At 42.5% G+C, this 19253-nt stretch overlaps 1 protein-coding gene across 1 annotated transcript; it reads left to right on the forward strand.

The window, feature by feature from the left end:
• The first annotated feature begins 3696 nt into the window (after positions 1-3696).
• SLC30A10 (solute carrier family 30 member 10) lies at positions 3697-14035 on the forward strand. The gene is made up of 4 exons (XM_015620756.3): positions 3697-4264; positions 4706-4789; positions 8177-8413; positions 9132-14035. Exons 1-4 carry the CDS (start codon positions 3751-3753, stop codon positions 9596-9598), a joined length of 1302 nt encoding a protein of 433 aa, XP_015476242.1. The 5' UTR covers positions 3697-3750; the 3' UTR covers positions 9599-14035.
• The last annotated feature ends 5218 nt before the right edge of the window (positions 14036-19253 follow it).

Here is a 19253-nt window from a genome sequence, read left to right on the forward strand (position 1 = left end):
GGAAGAGCCTGAGTTAAAACACTGGTAATGGGGTCAGTGACTCCTATGTTCACGATCATGGCTTTCTTTTGGACTGTATGGAAGGAGGTCAAGGTGCAAAAGAACTGCAGGGATAACACACACTTTTGAATTTTGTTGAAAGCAACAACTTATTGAATGAGAATATCATTCATATTCAATAAGTTCAATAAATTCTCTGAATGAGAATGATTAGGGTAACTTTACTCACCTGGCAGTTTTAGGTGTCATTTGTCTTGAAATGATTGTGGCACCTGGATGAAGAGGGACAGGAATGCATAATGAGAAGAGCAAAAGCTTGGATTTTGAGGAGGATTTTAAGCAGCCATAGTGCAAAAGTCCTTGCATAGATGAAGACCTGGTCAGAAGATGTCCTGGTTTTGGATGGGATAGTTCATTTTCTTCATAGAAACTGGTACAGAACTGTATTTTTGATTCAGCATAAGAAAAGAATTGCTAGCACTCTGGTGTTTTAGTTGTTGATGAGTGGCGCTTACTCTAAGTCAAAGAATTTCAGTTTTCTGTGCTCTGCCAGCGAGGAGCTGCCCAAGAAGCTGAAAAGGAGCACAGCCAGAACAGGCAGGACCTGAATTGGTCAAAGGGGTATTCCATACCACAGAGTCATTTTCAGAACATAAGTTGAGAGAAGCTGGTCAGAAGTCATTGATCACAGCTGGACATCAGTCTGTAATCAGGATGGTAAGCAACTGTTTGTGCATCACTTGTTTCTTTGGCTTATTTTTGGTTTGGTTTTGTTTTTCTGAATTTGTTTTTACTTTGTTTCGAATATTGAACTGTTCTTATCTCAACCCATAAGGTTTTTAAATTTTTTTTTCCTGATTCTTCTCCCCATCCCCCTGGGGTGGGGGAGACCAAGCTGCTGAGTGGAAGGCAGAGTTGCCAGATGGGTTTAAATTGTGACAGAAGATGAGAAAGCAGAAAGCAGGAGTGAGTGATTAGTTCCATAAAAATGTGTGCTAAATGTTCAGAACAGAAAAGTGAATCAAATGTGAGACCACACAGGCAAAGAAGACAGTCAGGATTTTCGCTGTTCCTCTGTGCTAGTGTATCTGTGTATCTCCTGTTCCTCTGTGTCTGCCCTGCCTTTTGAAGACTCTGCAGGTTTGGTTCCCTCATGTCCCAAAGGTGTAGATGGGAACTGGAAACAGTCCAGACACGGATCTGTGGTCTGACCCAGCAGACACCACTCTGCTCCTGTGTCAGTGTGTGGCTGTGCTGTGACAAGCAGATGGAGATGTGTGAGCTTGACAGAATGAATAATCAGTGGATCAGCAGATCCAGTGTCAGAGCTGAGGCTCTGAACACATCGAGTTTCTGACACTTTCAGAGAGTCAGGTATAATTGTGCTCCATGTCAGAGGACTTAGTCAGAGCCTTATTTGCTGAAAACAATATTTTTAACACTATTTCTTCAAGCTAACTGTGATATTTTTATGTTTTGAAGTGAGTTCAGGGCTATGAAACAACTTTTTTTTTTTTTTTTCAAAGAAGATTGATGTATATTTTTCACAGGAAGACTAATGATGTTTCAGATACTTGTATTATGTCTTCCCAAAATTAAAGCCAGTGGAAATTCCTCTCAGTTCTATGAAGGTGCAATTAGCTGGGCTTCAGAGAGCAGTCTTTTTTATTTTTTTATTTTTTTTTTGATTGTAAGTGAAGTGCCAGAGGCCGAGTTTTCTATCCTTAATTATATAGTAAAGAAGATGTAGTCTGTTTAAAATGTATATCTATTTAACTTCCTATAACTCAGATTTTTCTTCTTATTGTTCTACCCATGTGCTTTTGATTTGGCACAGTCATTAAATGTCTCTTATCCTATGCTGGTAGTTGTAATTCTGGAGCTGAATTGTGTGTTGATGTAATTTATTCTATCCTCTCCCACAATTTTGTTTATTTTTATGGTATGGTTCATTTCAGTAGATTTATTTTTATGCATTTGCATAATGCAGGATATTGAATGTATGAATCTCTGCTTAACTGGGAGTTGTGTGATAATTCTTTGCAGGGGAGACTATCCCCTGAAAGGCTGCTCAAGTCCACTCCAGAGGTTAATACATGTCTTGGGTTCTGTGCACAGAATTAGGTGAAATGGAGAGGCCTCATTTAAAAGATGTGTTCAAACAAGGGCTCAACTCAATCAACAGCAGAGACAATGCAATTGCTTCAGAGTTAGAACAAAGAGGAAATTCCTGAGGTTCTAAAGGAATTTCTGGTTGTCCAGAACACTGCCTTGGGTATGTGGGACAAGATAAATGCTGGTTTCAAACCTGACAGAAATGAGTGCTTTGTCAAATGTGATGAAACGTGTGATGTGGCACTTCAGTGTGAATTGTAGCTGCTGAAGTGGTACCTCAGCACTGGTCTGCCTCTGGTATTGCTGAAACGCTCCAAACTGTCACAGGATAACATTTCAAGGACATTAGGTTCTCTAGGTCTTACATATTTTATTTATTATTTTTGGGCCCAGTTCTGATACTGAGAACCCCGTAGCTGAGGATTACTTGATTTCACAGCAGCTCCTTTAGTTTTTTAATTTGAAATTATGTATTAGTAGTCCAGCTCTGTCCTTCTTCCATTTGTGAGCAGGGTTGTTATTTTTGCACAAACTGTCATAAGAACAAAACATCTACAAATAAAGATGGAGGTTTACTACCTTATCATGATTCTTGTAGACTATCCTGCAGGTTAAAAAGTGCATGCAATTATTTTTCTTGCAGGATACTGATAGATTTGTGAACGCTAAGGTACTATTTTCATAGAGTCATAAAATGTTAAGGGTTGGAATTGACCTTAAAGATCAAAGTTCCAACCCCCTGCCCATGGGGGTCTCAATGGATCGGGTTGGCCAAAGCCCCATCCAGCCTGGCCTTGAACACTGACAGGCCTGGGGCATCCACAGTCTCTCTGGGCAACTTGTGCCAGTATCTTACCCCCCTAAATTTGCCTCTTTAATTTGTAACCATTACTCCTTGTTCTGTAACTATTATTCCTGATGAAGGGCTACTCTCTAGCTCCCCTGTAGCTCCACTTCAGTTACTGGAAGGTTGCTATGAAGTCTCTCCACAACCTCCTCTGCAATGAACAGCCCCAGTATTCTCAGCCTGTTTTCACAGGTGAGGTGCCTCAGTCCCCTTTGTGGCCTCCTCTGGACTTGCTCCAGCAGCTCCGTGTCCTTCTTTTGTTGAGGTCACCAGGTCTGGGTGCAGCACTGCAGGTGGGCTCTCAGCAGAGCAGAGGAGAGGAGAATCACCTTCAACCTCCTGGCCAAGCGGCTTTGGATGCAGCCCAGGATTCGCCTGGCTTTTTGACACACCTTTTTAAAGGCTGCTGGCTGGAAATGAGCTGGCTCAGTAGATGGCACTCTGTCCTTTGGTTTGGTACTTTCGTCCCCAATAAAGCACCAAAGGTCCGTAATTATTGGCTCCGTCGCTGTAACTTCACCGTCTCGGGGTGGCAGGAGCTCAGGCAGGACAGCCTTGGGTATCTCTGCCTGCCCGCGGGCGCCGTTCCCCCGCCGCCGCTCCGGCTCCGCGCCTCCCCGCGGCCCACCTATCTCCTCTTTATTCCGGGTTCGCTTGACTTGCTGTGGCTCTCCGTGGCGGTGCCCGGGGCGGTGCGGGGCGGTGCCCTGGGGCGGTGCGGGCCGGGCCGGGCGGGCCGCACTTATTGCGGGCGGCGGAGCGTTACCGGCCGGCAGCGCACGGCCGCCATGGGGCGGTACTCGGGCAAGACGTGCCGCCTCATCTTCATGCTGGTGCTCACCGCCGGCTTCTTCGTGGCCGAGCTGGTGTCCGGATACCTGGGCAACTCCATCGCGCTGGTGTCCGACTCCTTCAATATGCTCTCGGACCTCATCTCCCTCTGCGTGGGGCTCTCCACCGGGCGCATCGCCCGCCGCAGCCGCCGCGGTCCCCGCGCCACCTACGGCTACAGCCGCGCCGAGGCGGTGGGAGCGCTCAGCAACGCCGTCTTCCTCACCGCCCTCTGCTTCACCATCCTCGTGGACTCCGTCCTCCGCCTCGCCCGGCCAGAGCCCATAGACGACGCCCAGCTGGTGCTCATCGTGGGCACCCTCGGCCTCGCCGTCAACGTCGTGGGGCTCCTCGTCTTCCAGGACTGGGGCACCTGCTGCCGCGGCCGCCGCCCGTCCCCCCCTCCGCCCGCGGCCGCCGCGCTGCGGGACGCGCCCGGTGGCACCCCGAACGGCCAGGAGGATGAAGCAGGTGCCTTTCGGCTGCACTTCGGCTGCCTTCCCCTCGTGTCCCGCATTTCTCCCCACCCCTCCCTCTTTCAGCATCCCTCTCACCCGCCCCGCACCCTTCCCCGTGCCCTCTCTCCCTCTCGTTTTCCTTCGGGACCCGCCGAGCTGTTGGCCCAATCCTTTGGGCCCTCTCAGAGCCCCAAGGCCCCCAGTGGGCCCCGGGGGTTTCACTAAGCTCACGCAGGCACCCGCCGCCTCTTTCACCTTGTACTTTACCCCGGGCTGCTGGGTGTACCCTCGGGATGGGGGAAGGAGGCGTTCCCCAGGGAGCTGCATGGGAAATGGTTTGGTTTGGTTTTGTGCTTCTTCTTGTCATCTTTGAAGTAAGTTGGTTTTGAGAAGGTCGATGTTTTTTCTGTTTGTAGAACTTATACACAACACAGCGTTTCTTCTTTGAATGCAGGTGATTCACCAAACGACCAAAAGAGCCCTGAAGTGGGGTCTGAGAAGAAAAAAGAGAAAAAGTCTGAAGCCTTGAACATCAGAGGTATGGCAAAGGTGTATATTGCTAATGTTAAATTAATTTCAAACAATTTGTGGTTTCTATTTCAGATTTACAAACACACCCACAAATATTGATAAGAAAGGGAGGAGAAGCCCAGGACTCTTCTATGTAATTTGACCCAATTATCCCTAGCAGAAAGGTTTCGATTGTATGGAATAGCACAAGACAAGATACTGTCATGCTGATTTGGCTTTGAGTGTGCTCACATTTTGAATTTTACTCTTAGAAGAGTGCAGCTGAACATTTGGAAAGGACACAAACCCTGTTGCACTAGGCTAAGTCGTTAGAGGCTTTACAGGAAGATGACACAGGTAGACATGAGGTGCATCTTTGAGTGTCACTGATGTAGTAGTTGAGCAGTTTTCAACCTTAAAATGCTTTTAGGCAGTAAACAGAAATCCTTCTAAATCTCAAGGGTGATAACTTTCTGTTATAAGCATAAGGAAAAAGATTCTGAAACTGGTGCTTCAGCATGGTGTTTTTGCAGGTGTGAACCCATCCCTGTGAGAGTGTGTGAGAGGATTGGCCCTTCCCATGTTGTAGTTTGGCAGGCCTCTGGGAATGTGGAGTGAAACACAAAGCTAGTCCTAGGAATAAATTACCCACGTGTCTCTCCTTGTCTGTGTAGGTGTTTCTATGCATGCACATTTATGTACCTACTCTGAGCAGAGCCAAAAGCAAATGTCTTTGAAGATATGAAATATAGAGTTTGTCCCCAAGGAAAGGACTGTCAGAAACCTCAATTAGAACTACAGTTTCAGGTTTCTTACCATCACTGATCAGCAGCTGATATTCCCCAAAGGTTGTGTGAGTTTGCTTTGCATGAATTCAGCTTGAGAGGTCAATGTGGCAGTCAGGGCTGGGGTTTTATGGTGTGTGTCCATCTTTTAAAAGTGTTTGCAGAGCTACACAAATGCATCTGTAAGGGAAGATGCTTTGGAAGATCAAACCATGGGCTAGAGCCACAACACTTGCTTGAATGTCTAGAAGCTGGAGTCACTGGATATTATGGCATTATAGTGGCAAGGTTATTGGAGCAGGATAAGCAAACTTTCACATTCAGGGATGGAGGAGAGAAGAGTAAGGAACCTACTACTTTAGAGAAGGCCTTGCTTGCCTGAACTATAGTGCTTAGGGATAAAAATGCTGGAAGCTTTCAGAAATGTCTGAAGGATAAAGAATTGTGACAGGTATTTTAAGATATTAGTCATCTTTGATTTTTAAAAAGGAATTTTTAAGTGTTACTTTAGTACATCACCTTTGCAAAATCTGTTTTTATTGTCTTTATTCCTTGAGTCTGTAGTCATAAAGATATGTGTCTTTGAAATTCTGATTCAGTACATACTTTTCCTTCTAAGTTAGTTACAAGCTGTACTTACTTCATAGTCACAAGTGGTTTTTTTGGTTTTTTTTTGTGGAACTGGAGCCTCCAAAAACATGGCTGGACAAAATGGATTGGCAGAGGAATGGCTTCCTTGATTTTATAACTGGTAGGAACAGGAATCCATAAATTCTGCCTGGCAGGATTCATTATTGTATTAATCAATTATTGTGGAATTATTCTTTTTACTTCTTAAGCATATGCAGAGTAGTTCAGTTAGACTTTGGAATGCAAGCTGTTGGAAACTGCTACCTATGGTCTTACCATATTGACTTAATTTAGAAAAAAATCATTTTTCATTCCAGTTTATAATCATAGTTTTTGGGATTTGATAGGGAAATGGATACATTTCTGCCTGACCCTAATTCTATGATGCATTACCAGGATATATGTATTAATGATGTTAAGAATATAAAATAACTATTTTTCCAAATTCTGTATTCTCAATTACTAATTCATCAAAATTCTGACATAGTTAGCTTTTTCTTAACTCTAAAGAAGGCTTTCTGAAACATTTTCCTGTTCTTTATAAGCTGTGCTCTCTTGTTAGTTGCCTGGGCAATGCAACTGCATCCTGCCTGTTCCTCTTGTTAGTGCAACAGCTGATAGCCTATGCTGAATCAGGACTATTTGTTAATGAAAAGGAAACACTGCAACACTGTTAGGAGGAGTAAAACCCCGTGGTAGTCTGCCAAATGGGGCAGAACATGCCTGACTCCAGCAGAAAGAGCTGGACTCACCAGGAGCTTGTACTTTCTTATCTGACCCAAGGGATTTGGAGGAACTCCAGAGGTTGTGGCCTTTATTTCTCACACAGATCAAGGTATGTGTACAGAGCTGGCAAGAAACAGCAGCATGGGCAGAGTTCTGGGGCTAATCTAGTATAAAGCATCATCAAAACTCTTTGCTGTGTTTTTAGTGAGTTTTGGGGGAGTCTTTTACAGCTTCTCACTTGAAACAGTATGTGATAGGGTTGTTAAAAAGAGATGGTTCATTTTCTTCTCTCACAGCCCCAAAACAAAAAGTATTGAAGAAGAAATTCACTTCATATATAGAGAGAGGTTCTGAATTCAGGCATGGTTGGAATAAAATCTGAGTCTGAACAGTAAAAACTAACAAAACTGGAGTATGTTTGAGCAGTGATGGGAAAAGGGAAGTTTATGTAAAGTAGTAAGAAGAAGAAGAAGAAGGCACTGCTTGGATTATTGTAAGACTATAGCAGGAAGACTGCTTTGGTCATCATAGTTTAAAGAGTAGCTAAATATGTTCCTGTAAGAGCTTGTTTTTTGCCTTTTGTATAAAACCATCTCTATAAGATGTAAAAAGAGGTACCCAGCCTTTCTCTGAGTAGTCCAGGCACTAAACCATGTGACTGACTCTAGAACCAGATTTTGATTTTTGGCAGGTCTGAAGGCTAGTAGTATTGATGGAACAAGGTTTAATTTGACTGGTAATCAAGTTTGATTGAAACACTGGAGTCTGAGGGCATTTGGAGCCAGCTTTGATTTCACTTGGGCAATTTTTCAGATTTCAGCAGTGTCACAGAAACTGGTGGGGGAAGGCAACTGTTACCGGGGGTGGTCTGAAGCTCTCAACTTCCAGGGTAGAATGGATAGATTTAATCATCATTTTTTTATTTAGATTTATTGTGCCAGGATCTGTTAATAATCTTCATGCATTTAAGCAAGCACATTTTGTGTTACCATGGCATTGCAGTTGGACAGCAGTCACTAGCATACCCTACATGCTTAATAATGCATCCCACTCAAACAACTGTTCTTCAGAGTCAGTATTTCCCTTGCTGTTTATTCCAAAAGCTGTTACTGAATACTTTGTTTGTGATATTAATGGCTGGAATATTGCATTCTTCATGTCAAGTGGAACATACTTGAAAAACATAACATTATGCCTCCCCTAGAAAAAAACCCAAAACAAAGCAAAAAACATCAAACCCACCTCACTAATGGAAATTGTGTCATTTGTTTCAGGTGTTCTTTTGCATGTTATGGGAGATGCACTTGGATCTGTGGTTGTGGTAGTTACTGCTACTATCTTCTATATGCGTCCTCTGGGAAATGCTCCGTGTAATTGGCAGTGCTACATTGATCCAAGCCTGACAATAGCTATGGTGTTCATCATCTTGTCTTCTGCATTCCCACTTATAAAGGAGACCTCAACTATTTTGTTGCAGATGGTCCCCAAAGGTGTTAATATGCAACTATTGAGTAAGTCAAATTCGTTGCTGAAATGCTCTTAATTTTAATGGTGTATTTTAATGCATATGTTATTTGTGGAATGACATGTTTGGATTATTTACTTATAATAGCTCTAAATTCTCAAGTACAGTGAGAAATAGTCACATGCCTGTGTCCTAGCAACATGACTCAAATCTCTCTGGATTAGTTAAAGCATGTATTTTGAGAATGTGGTACTCCAACAATACATCAAACATACCAGGTCTTGAGCTGTTAGTGCTTTGTGTGGGTTATTTATGAAAGAAACAATTTGGAGCTACAATCTTTTCCAGCCTTGCAGTGGCTGCTTGCAAAAAGCTTTCAAAACATCTTAGAAATTTCCATTAATGTTGGTTAACTTTGTAGCTCTTAGGTGCTGTTCACACTGGTTAATTGTGGAGTAAACTGGTATTCCCTCATGCTCAGCGCTTAAAGAAACCAGAAGATGTGGGGTCTTGATGGAGGAAGTGATGCTGTAGTATTTTCTCTGTGTACATCTGGTAAATTGCCATTAGGGAGCCTGAGGGAGGATGGGTTAATCACCTGGAGGCTGAACTGAAGGCAGCTGGGAGTAGACACATTGTATCAAGAATATATCTTCTAAAATGGTAGTTTTACGGCTGCTGCTTTTGGGTAGGGTGCCTAGTGAGACAGCTGATAATTAGCCAGCACCCCGAAGCCCCTAACACCTTTCCCTTACCTCTTCCAGCTGACAGAATAGCTCGTGTACCAGGGGTCAGCAGCCTCCATGAGGTGCACGTCTGGGAGCTTGCAAGTGGGAAGAACATTGCCACTCTTCATATCAAGTGCCAAGCCCCTTCTGACTACCAAGATGCTGATTACAAAATACGGAAGGTTTTCCACGAGGCAGGAGTCCATTCTGTGACCATCCAGCCCGAGTATGCTGACCACAAGAGCTCACATCTCCTGTGCAACTCGCCCTGCATCTCAAAAGCCTGTGACTCTCACCTGTGCTGCAGCCAGAGGGAACCCCCCCGGGCTGAAACGAATGGCTACATGGAGAAAAGTGAAAGCTCCCTTTCTGCACAGCACAAAGACAATGGTTCCAGGAAAAGTGACATTGAAATCCTTATGGAGGACCCAGTGGTAGAGGAGAGTGTAAAAAACTGTGACATGTCCGATGACAAATCACAGTCGGGTAGTACACGATTTTAGGCAATTCGCTCTGCTCTGTGTCATGTTCTCATGGAGCAAACAAATCCTGGCTGGGAAGGGGGACATCGGTGGTTGTAGCTGAAGCTGATGAGGCAAAAAGATTTCTGTGCTTTAGCTGTAAACCAAAATACACCTAAAACCCCCTTATACCTGAAATAAGGATTAAGATTCCCACCAAGGCAGTTGCATTCGCATGATTTTTGCGATGCAGCCTCACCCAGTTCCTTACCAAACTAAGGCTGAATTCCTACTGTTAGAGTGGATGGGGTGTATCGCTCTCTGTCTGCACTGATGTTTGCAGTTCATGGCCAGTAGCACTGGGAAAGAACCTCTGGCCTTTCATGCTGGAGTGAGCTGTTCCTTGAAAGCCCTGTGGCCAGTTAATGATTGTACTGGGCTGAAGTACTGTATATTTATAAAGCACTTCAGTAGAGATGCTTTACTGATCCTGAAACCCCATTTTTGCATGGACAGTTCATTTTTAACAGTAACAATTCTGGCCAGTGGAATTTGTGAATGAAATTAAGAGTGTCTAAGGGTAAGCACTCAGGAATTTTGACTTGTGTTATTTTCTTGATTGACTCCTGTATTTAAGGACAGAGCAGAAGCTGGTCTTGCTTCTCTACAGGTAATACCGGAGTCCCAACCTAATCACAGATGTGTGCTAAGGAATAGACTGCTTGTCACGAAAACAAATAAGTACCTACTAACGTCTGTACTGATTCTAGCAAATGGAAATGCAGGCAGTCATCCAATTGACTTTTATTTTTACACTGTTGTGATTGTATAACTCAGTCTTTTAAAATTCTTATTATTCTTCTCCTGACAACACGGGTTCCAAGAGCCACAGTCTTATTTCATCATTGTGCAGGATGATCGCATTATCTTTAAAACTGAGTCTGTCATTATTCATGCTGAATAAATAAGCTAATGTGTTTATTACAAACAGTTGAAATTCTGCAATTCTATTATTAAGGCATAATTTAATATTGTATTCATTAAGGAGGCACCTTTCAAGTCTTGTATGCAGTATTATCACTTAAGTGGAGCTTTAAAAAATTAAACCAGGATTTTTTTCCTGGTTTAGTCTCAATCATTCTTTGTTGGCTGGTTTTAAAGGTCTTGATGCCTTGAACCCTACCCTCTGCCCTGGCCCTCCCCCCTGCCCAAAGGTGCATCTCAAAGTGTGTTTAGTGAAGCAGTTCACAATCTTTTTGCTGCTTGCTCTTTCTGAAGGTATGCAGGGGTGCTCTAAGGAAAACAAGGTGATGTGCCATGTCACCAGTGCTGGATTTCAGTCAGGTGTGTTCCACAGGGGAAACCCACTACTCAATCCACACTGAGTCTAGTGGGTATGCAGATCAGATCTAGAAGATTCCAAATATATTTTGCTGGCAAAAGCAGCCTTTCAATGTCCTGTGTGGCCTGGACAGGCTATTTAATCCATTTACTCGCAGGGGCACCTTTGTAAAATCATGGTGCCTTTACCTCAGTGACACCTTAACAGAAAAGGCAAATTGATTTCCAGCCTGGGCTGGGAAAACACCAGGACCTCCTCCTTGTCAGGATGACTTAAAAGCAGTCAACTCCTTATTAATAAAGATGATTGCAGTAATTCAACGAATATTAAAACACTCAGCAGGATATTTTACTGCTTGGAATGTAGTATTTACTGAAGAAGTGATTTCAGCCGAAATAGAACATTTCTAGAATTATAATTACCCCTTTTAAATAGATTTTGGATGAATTAAGATAATTTATACCATTTCATTGTAAGTTTGTATCATAAAAATTAACTATTTGTTAATATAATTAAGAGCTTGATCCTCCAGCCTCTTTGATTCTGTTTGCAGCAGGAGGATCTTGCTTGGCAATTATTGCAGAAGTTAATGTAAATCAGAAAACCTTGTAAGAGTTGCTCTGTCTTTTAAAAGCATGTTCCAGGAAGTAAGACAGCCATTTTTTATATTCTTTTTTTTTTTTTTTTTCCTCTTTAGTTTCATCTATGATGATGCTTAGATGTAAATAGCAAATATATTTATCATGTTTTTGAGAACTGGAATAGAAATCTTCTAAAATAACAACAGAGTCCTTTCATAATTATACATAATTATTTGTATCTTAAGTCAGGTAATTTTATATATATATATATATATATATATATACACACACACATTTTATTAAATGGTTGGAAGCTGGAATGGCACTATTTACTCTAGGATTAAAGAAAACTAGTGGTGTGAGGTTGGGGCATTTGTCAAAATGGACAATTTTTATTCTTCCAGTGTTAAAACCGTGGCTGTGAATTTTTTAAAAAATTTGAAAGTGTTATAACCTGAAAATACAATGAAATAATGTTCTTAAACTTTATTTTCTCTTGTCTGGTTGAATATACTGTAACTGCTGCCTGTGAATAAATGGGAAAATACCAGGGATTATAGAAATCTTAATAGATTTTGACAGATAATAATGACAGATTTTAAATTTGCTTTATTACTTAAGCAAGCAAAACCAACAGTGCTATGTTATTTATGAGATAAATCTTGGTGGGTTTTTTTGTTGGTTTTTTTGTGGTTTTTTTTTTTGTATTGGGACTTTCAGGGTATTCAACTAAAGTTTCTGACCAGCACCTCTGCCTTCCTTTGAGTAACAAAATATTTTTCTCCTGTACGGTGTGTCCCCTCTCTGCTTCTGTGGGAGACTTCATTCCAATCCGTGTGTATTTTGTATTGGCCTATTTCCCTTCAGTTCTTGGAATATCTCTTCTAATTCTGTTGAAGCAGGCTTCCCTCAGTTTGAGATACAGTATAATTCCATGTTAGCCCAGACCCATGGGCGCTTGTTCTAAATTCAGTTTTGTAGTCTGTTGCACTATCATAAAAGCTCTGTTCTGGCCTCTTTAGCTGAATTACTTTGTTTCCCTCTCTGACAAATGCAGGTTGATTGTGCTGCTCTGTCCTCTCCAAGCACTGCCCTCTGGTTGTGTCTCTTGATTTTTGGGTTCTCTTGCAATGATTGTCCCTTCTGTCCATTACTGGTGGTGGCAAAGGAAATCTGCTTAAATTATGTGTGACCTTCAACTGGCTGTCCAGCTCCTGTGGGTGTGATCCATAGCCAGTCATGTGACCTAGTAGGATGATGACAAAATCTTTGCTAGGCTTGCCAGATCATTCTGCAGTAAAAGTGAAACCTGGAATAAGTTAACATAACACTGAAAGCAAAAGAAATTTACTGGCCTTCATCAGTCGTGTGCCTTTTCTTAAAGGGAATCAATTCACCTTTTGATACATGCCAAAAGTGCCAATTTGTTTTTAAATTTTTTTCCTCTTCTGAAACCCTCTAAATGCAGATGTTGCCTTTACTCTTCATTATAAAGAAAACTGCTACTATTTTCAGGAGTATTGTCTTTGTTTTGCCGGTTTTCTGTTGACTTCCTTTTCCTTGTCTTCTTTACAATACTTACCTTGACTCAAAATGCAAGTGTGTGTTTTCCCTCTTAATGTTTTTTCTCATCTCTTCAATAAAAGCAAGATGATTTTGATAGCCTGGTCATGGTGATCTGCCAATAATAGCTTAGAAGTATGTTTTTATGCACTGGTTTAATTTTTGCACTCCATTCTATTAAAATACACCCACTTTCTGGTTCTGCCATGTGTCACACCTTACCATTGCAAGCCAGCTTTTGACCTTCTTTATTTGTTCCTATTCTTTCCCTCTCCAATTCCTGATTATAATGCTTACTGTCCTAAAGACTCCCTTTTATTCTGAAACTTGAAGGGAACATGCCAGCACCTGAATTTTTCCCGAATTGAAGTTCATTACCCAAGTTCTTTGGGTGGCTTGATGTGATCTACTCTGACGACTATTTCATGTCCTGGGGTCTGTGTAGAAGTGTTATCTAAATAGTCATCCTGAGATATGAACATATGTGTTTATGTATAATTAAATTCTTTAGAACCACTCTACCTGAATCAACTCCTTAAGAATAGTGGATTTCAAAACTTGGAAAGGTATAATGAAATCAGGAGGGTTCATTGGTCATTCATTAACATCTTGGGGGAAAGCTTGGTAAAAGACAATTCAAAAGCTATGAACATTCCTATAAGTTCTACTACTTACTCTGTTGTACAGTGGAAGCACTTTCTACGTTAAATACTTTATTTGAACAGTGATACCTTGATGTCAGGATGTTACTGTGTAAGATTGTTACATTTATGGAGCTGTGTTGCTTAAAAGTTTCCTCCAGTTTTTCTGTTCCTTATGTGATTTAATGTGCCAAAATATAATTTCCATGATTGCTGAACCTCACTGTGGTTTTATTAACCATTAGTGAGAATTGACTTAAGGTTTTAGGTACAGCTGTATTTTTATTAAAATTAAGTTTGAATGTCTTGTAAATAAAGTGTATTTTTAAATAAAATTTTGTTCTGAGCTTGATGTATGCTAGCAATATGGAGCTTGTGTCTCTGGATAATTTTAAGACTTTTGTGTGAGTGAAATTTGTTCTCATCCTATGAGACCCTTAATGTTGCAAATTTTGTATGTGTTTAGAAGGAAAGGAACACTCAAAAGCTTTTCTTCTGCGAGCTGCCTTGCTTTTGCCACATGGAGAAAGCTGAACGTGCATATTGTGATTCTCACTCCTGGGTTTTATGACCTGAATGTACATGCTAGAAACGGGAAGAAGCCTAACATTACAAGTTTAGGTGCTGTTTTTGGAGCAGCAATCCTGTAGGTGCCCTCAGATGTTTTTAGCACCAATATAGGGTATCTGCTACCTGGTCCCTACCCTGTTGTGTCCAATTCTCCAGTTGTTCATGTCCCTACTTATTTAGTTAACAATAATCAATAAGGTGGCAGTGGTCATTGTGCTTGGATTTTGGTTTTTTTTTTGTTTTTTTGTTCTGTGAGTCTGTCTGAGTGGCAGACGCTACATAAATGCTCCATGAGAAATTCAGTTCATGTTTGGCCAATATATTGTCTGTGCTTTTGTGTGTGGTTGGTGTTACTCAGCTTGTAGATGACGGACAACTAGTGCTTTGGAAGACAGAACTGAAAAATTTTTAAAGCAATTCCCAACAAAATTAAAATTATACATAGGTTCATGGACTGTTAAGGGGTTGGAGTAGACCTTAAACATTAATTAGTCCTACTCCTCCTGACATGTGCAGGGATACCTACCAGTAAACCAGGTTGCTCAAGGCCTTACCTAACCTGGTCTCAAACTCCAGGGCTGAGGCATCCTTAAACTCCTTGGGCATCCTGATTTAGTGTTTAATCACCCTCAGAGTAAAGGATTTCTTCCTAATATCTAACCTGAATTACCCCTCTTTTGATTTGTACCCATTATTTCTTGTCCTTTCACTGCAGTTTCTGAGGAAGAGTCTCTCTCTGGCTTCCCTGTAGCCCACTTCAAATGCTGGAAGGCTGCTGAGAGGTCTCTTCAGAACCTTCTCCATGATGAACAGCCCCAACATTCTTAGCCTGTCTTCCTAGGCAAGGTGGTCCAGTCCTCCTACCAACTTTGTGGCCTTCTCAGAGTTTCTCCAACAGCTCCGTGTCTTTCTTATGCTGGGGTCACCAGAGCTGGATGCAGCACTGCAAGTAAGGTCTCACCAGTGCAGAGTAGGGGGGGAGAATCACCTCCTTTGACCTGCTGGCCACGCTGCTTTGGATGCAGCCCAGGATATCTTTTGCTTTCTGGGCTGCAAGTACACCTTGCTAGCTCTTGCTGAATTTTTCATCCACTATCACCTCCAAGTCTTTCTCTATATGGTTTCTCTCAACCACTTCTCTGCTCAAACTGTGGGTGTGTCTGGGATTGCCACAACCCAGGCATAGGACCTTGCGTAGGAACAGTTTCCCTGCTGCACAGATTGACATAAGGCACTTGAAATTCCAGAACTTCTCTACACAGAGGCCTTTATTTTGTATCTCAGTCCTTTTGGAGCAGAAGGTGTCTTTCCACCTCAGAGGGCTGCTACTGTTTTGGTACTTTTGTAGTCTCCAAGAAGGCACAGAAACAGGATGAATTTGGGCTGGATGTTTTTAAAAACAGCTTCTAAAGAAATGTCCACAATCTGTATAGCTTCTTATGCATTCAGTATTAATTTATGAAAAATATTTACGCATTCAAGCTGTATATTTGCAATTACAGTTTGTTTGTTTTTTCCATATGTGTTGTTTTAAACTCATAGCTTTCTGTGTGGACATTTTAGGTGGCTGCTATGGATTCTCCACTTATGGGTACATGTCTGTCTGCAGAGGGAAAGTGCTTTATGATCAGGTGGAAATCTTATTCTGACCCAAAGCTGCAGTAAGAAGTGAGAAAATAGCAGTGATCACAAATAGGGGATGAAGGGTCAATTAAATTCTCTGGCAAATTTAGAATATATTTGGGGGGAAATTAGTGAATCTTCCAGTTAGGATAAGGTGGAGGTTCAGTAAAACAGAGTAGGAAATGTGCAATGAAATGCCAGTGGAAGTTAATGAGGTATTCAACAGGGATGAGCAAGCCTCTATCTCTTCAAGGACACAAGCTTTGCCCTCTGACTTAAATACAGAATTTATTGTTGAGTCCTGGTTGTATTTTACAGGCAGAGAGTTATTTTGCTATAAAATGGTAGCTGGTAAAGCATAATTTTCCAGTGCTTACCATCAGCTTTCTAGAGAGCCACTGGAGGTTTGTGGTTGAATTTGTCTCTGCCAAAGTGACATTGGCTGTCTGATGAGAGAAGCACATATCTTGGTCAATAAAGATAGCAGGCATTTGAACAACCATGAATTGTTATCAACTAGTTGTGTATTTGTCAATTAATTGTACCTGGGGACATTCCCAGGCACAGAGAGCAGCTGGCACACAAAAGCTTGTATCTGTGCTAGGGAGATGCTCTGGGAGAGGGTGGCTCCCTGCTGAGGGCCAGCTCAGATTAAATCCTTGACTCTGGACTCTGCCTGGGAACGGCTGGGACAGCAGTAATTTGCGTGGGCTGTGAAATTCTTGAGCACCTTACTAATACAGACAATCATGGTTCATTTCCAGTTTTGGCATAACTTGCAAATACTGATGTGGGCCTTGGCCCCTGAGCTTCCACTTTCCTTTGCAAGGTAGCAGAACCTGCAGGTAGAAAAGGAAATGAGGCTGCTGGTGGTTTCTTGGGCTCTAGGGTGGAATGATTTCCTGTCTTTCCTCTGCATTAGTGCACAGGGCAAGCTGGGAGGGGAGAGGCTGCCCTGATCAGCAGTGCAGTCAGCAGATAACACTATCACCCCAGCTACTTGCATGGCTCTGGAAATGGAAGGTGCAAGGCAAGTGGCACGTTCGATATGGCACTGTCCTTTGCTTTACCTCCTTCCAGTCCTAGCACATTCTTTTTTTTTTTTTTTTCAATGTTCACCCATGTTTAGTAAAGCTCTGTGTTTGTTTAACCTTGCTGACCACCCTGTGGTGAGGAGGTGGAAACAAAGCAATGGCAAGAGGTTTCATGGTACATGTGGGGAAATAACCCAGGGATGACTTTATACAAGTCATTGACATGACATGGTAGGTCCACAGCCTAGAGTACATAAAATTTTGCAAGTAAAGGATTGCATAATTCAAGAGGTAGAAAGCAACCCTTTTTTAAACAAACACCTTAAAAATCAGTCTTGTAAGAAGCATCTGATGTGAATGAGCTGATCCCCCAAACTATAAACTAGGAAGTACAACAGGCAGTGGGAAATCAGCGCAGTGAAAACCATGACATCTTGCAGAGCAGCATTCTCTTTAATTAGCTGTTTCTATTCAGAGTTCCCATATTAAATAGGGATGGTAGCCTTTCTGCATACCCCAGCTTCTCTTGCCCAAATTGGTCACAGAAACTGTGTTTTTATGGCTGGGCTTTAAGTGCTCAGCAGTGTGCAGGGTCTATGCTGTGACAAAACAGCTACCACACCTAGCAACACAGTACCTGCAGCTCTTTATGCTGGTTGGTGCACGATTCAAACAATTGCCCCCAAGTGATTTTGGTGACATTGCCAACTGGGGAAGACCCTTCTACTCATGAACATCTCTGGTGTGTAATTTCTAGGAGTGTAAGTGTTCAGTGAGCCCTATATTGTCTGGTTGTAGCTTGATAACTCATGAGAGGGGGAGAGAATCACAGCCTCCGAGGCCTTTGCATGGTGCTCAGAGGAGCTGCTCCCCAGCCCTCACTGAGGAGGAAGAAGCTTCTCCCCAAAAGCCATGACAGCTCTCGGCGAGACCTATGGTGGATCATCTGCTCTGCACGTTTCTGCCTGTGCTGTGGCAAAGGGATCTTGTGCATCTCCCAGGACAGCTGGGGATGGGGAAGGATTTGCTCAGAGGCTTTCAGAGAGGGAAGAGTGGGAGGCTGGGGAGCTCCCTCAGTTGCCCCCACAAATCCTGTCCTCTGAGTGCCATCTGTGCTTTCCAGCAAAGTTCCTGAGGCCATCTAGAAGTGGTGTAGGCATCTTCTGCCTCCTACTCCTGATGCTCTTTACTTGAAGGAAAGTGGCTTACTTGAAAATGTGTTGAGGGTTTTTTACAATTTCCTTCGATTCCCATTGTCTTCAGATTCAGTTTTTTCATGTTTGCAGTAGCTCCTCTTTGCTTTTACCCTTTATTATATGAAATATTAATCTGATTTTAACACATCAGCTCCTTACACACAGAATGAGAGCAAGTCCATCTACCTCTAAAAGTAACACTGGCACAACTTTTATGCTAATATGCTGGCACTGTGTTTGTGAAAAGAAAGAAAAATCAAAGGCAGAGATCCTGTATAGTTCTTCTAAGAACTATGAAATCCTACAAATGATGAAATGGCTTATGCTTCCTCCTGGTTGTAAGGCAGGGTATTGCTCTTCCAAGAAGGAAACTGATCTTTTTGGGTTAGTGGTTGGGCTGGCATGAAGGCTATTCCCAAAGCCTGCCTTTGGCAGACTGAGCATCAATGTCCTTGTGCTTCTTTGCCGGCCCAAGAAGGAAGTGATTTGGCTCCTGATACAGGAATACAGGAACAAGCTATCTGCTGGTGGAAGCAAGTGGAAATATATTGGCTAGAAGGAAGGTCTGGCTATTTTCACCAGCTGAAAATCTGTCCCTGTGCTCTGCGGTTCTCCTCATGGCAGGGTACTGGGCTGCCAGCACAGCAAGGAGGGGTTACACAGCAACCCAGCTGTCACCTTAAGGGGATGAAAATTTATTTTTCTGGCAACAATGGGGATCTCCAGGGACCATGGAGCAGCAAGGCAATCACCCCCTACTCCTGCAGGTTCCTGTATAGGTATGTAAATATTATTTATGGCAGATGTCAAAGGCTTCTGCAAATTATTTTATATCTGCAACCCCCAAGCCCCACTTACATTAGGTTTCCTTCTGAAAGAGAAACACTGTCTCTCCAAGCACTTTGTGTCCTGGCCAGAGAATAATCATGTGAGGCAGCAGCAATGGGAGGCTGAGTGGAACAAAGAGGAGCCTGGCTCACAGAGCTCTTTCAAAGCAGTTGTTCACTTGGCCAAAGAGTTCGGCAGCATGCCTGTGCCTTCTTTGAATCCAGCATCTCTGTGCAGCCCCATGCCTGCACGGCGTGGGTCAGGGTAACCTTCTTCATATGGGACACACACAAAGCAAAAATCATTCTGGGCAAATGTG

This window comes from Parus major, chromosome 3 (assembly GCF_001522545.3).
Source record: "Parus major isolate Abel chromosome 3, Parus_major1.1, whole genome shotgun sequence".
Taxonomy (NCBI): domain Eukaryota; kingdom Metazoa; phylum Chordata; class Aves; order Passeriformes; family Paridae; genus Parus; species Parus major.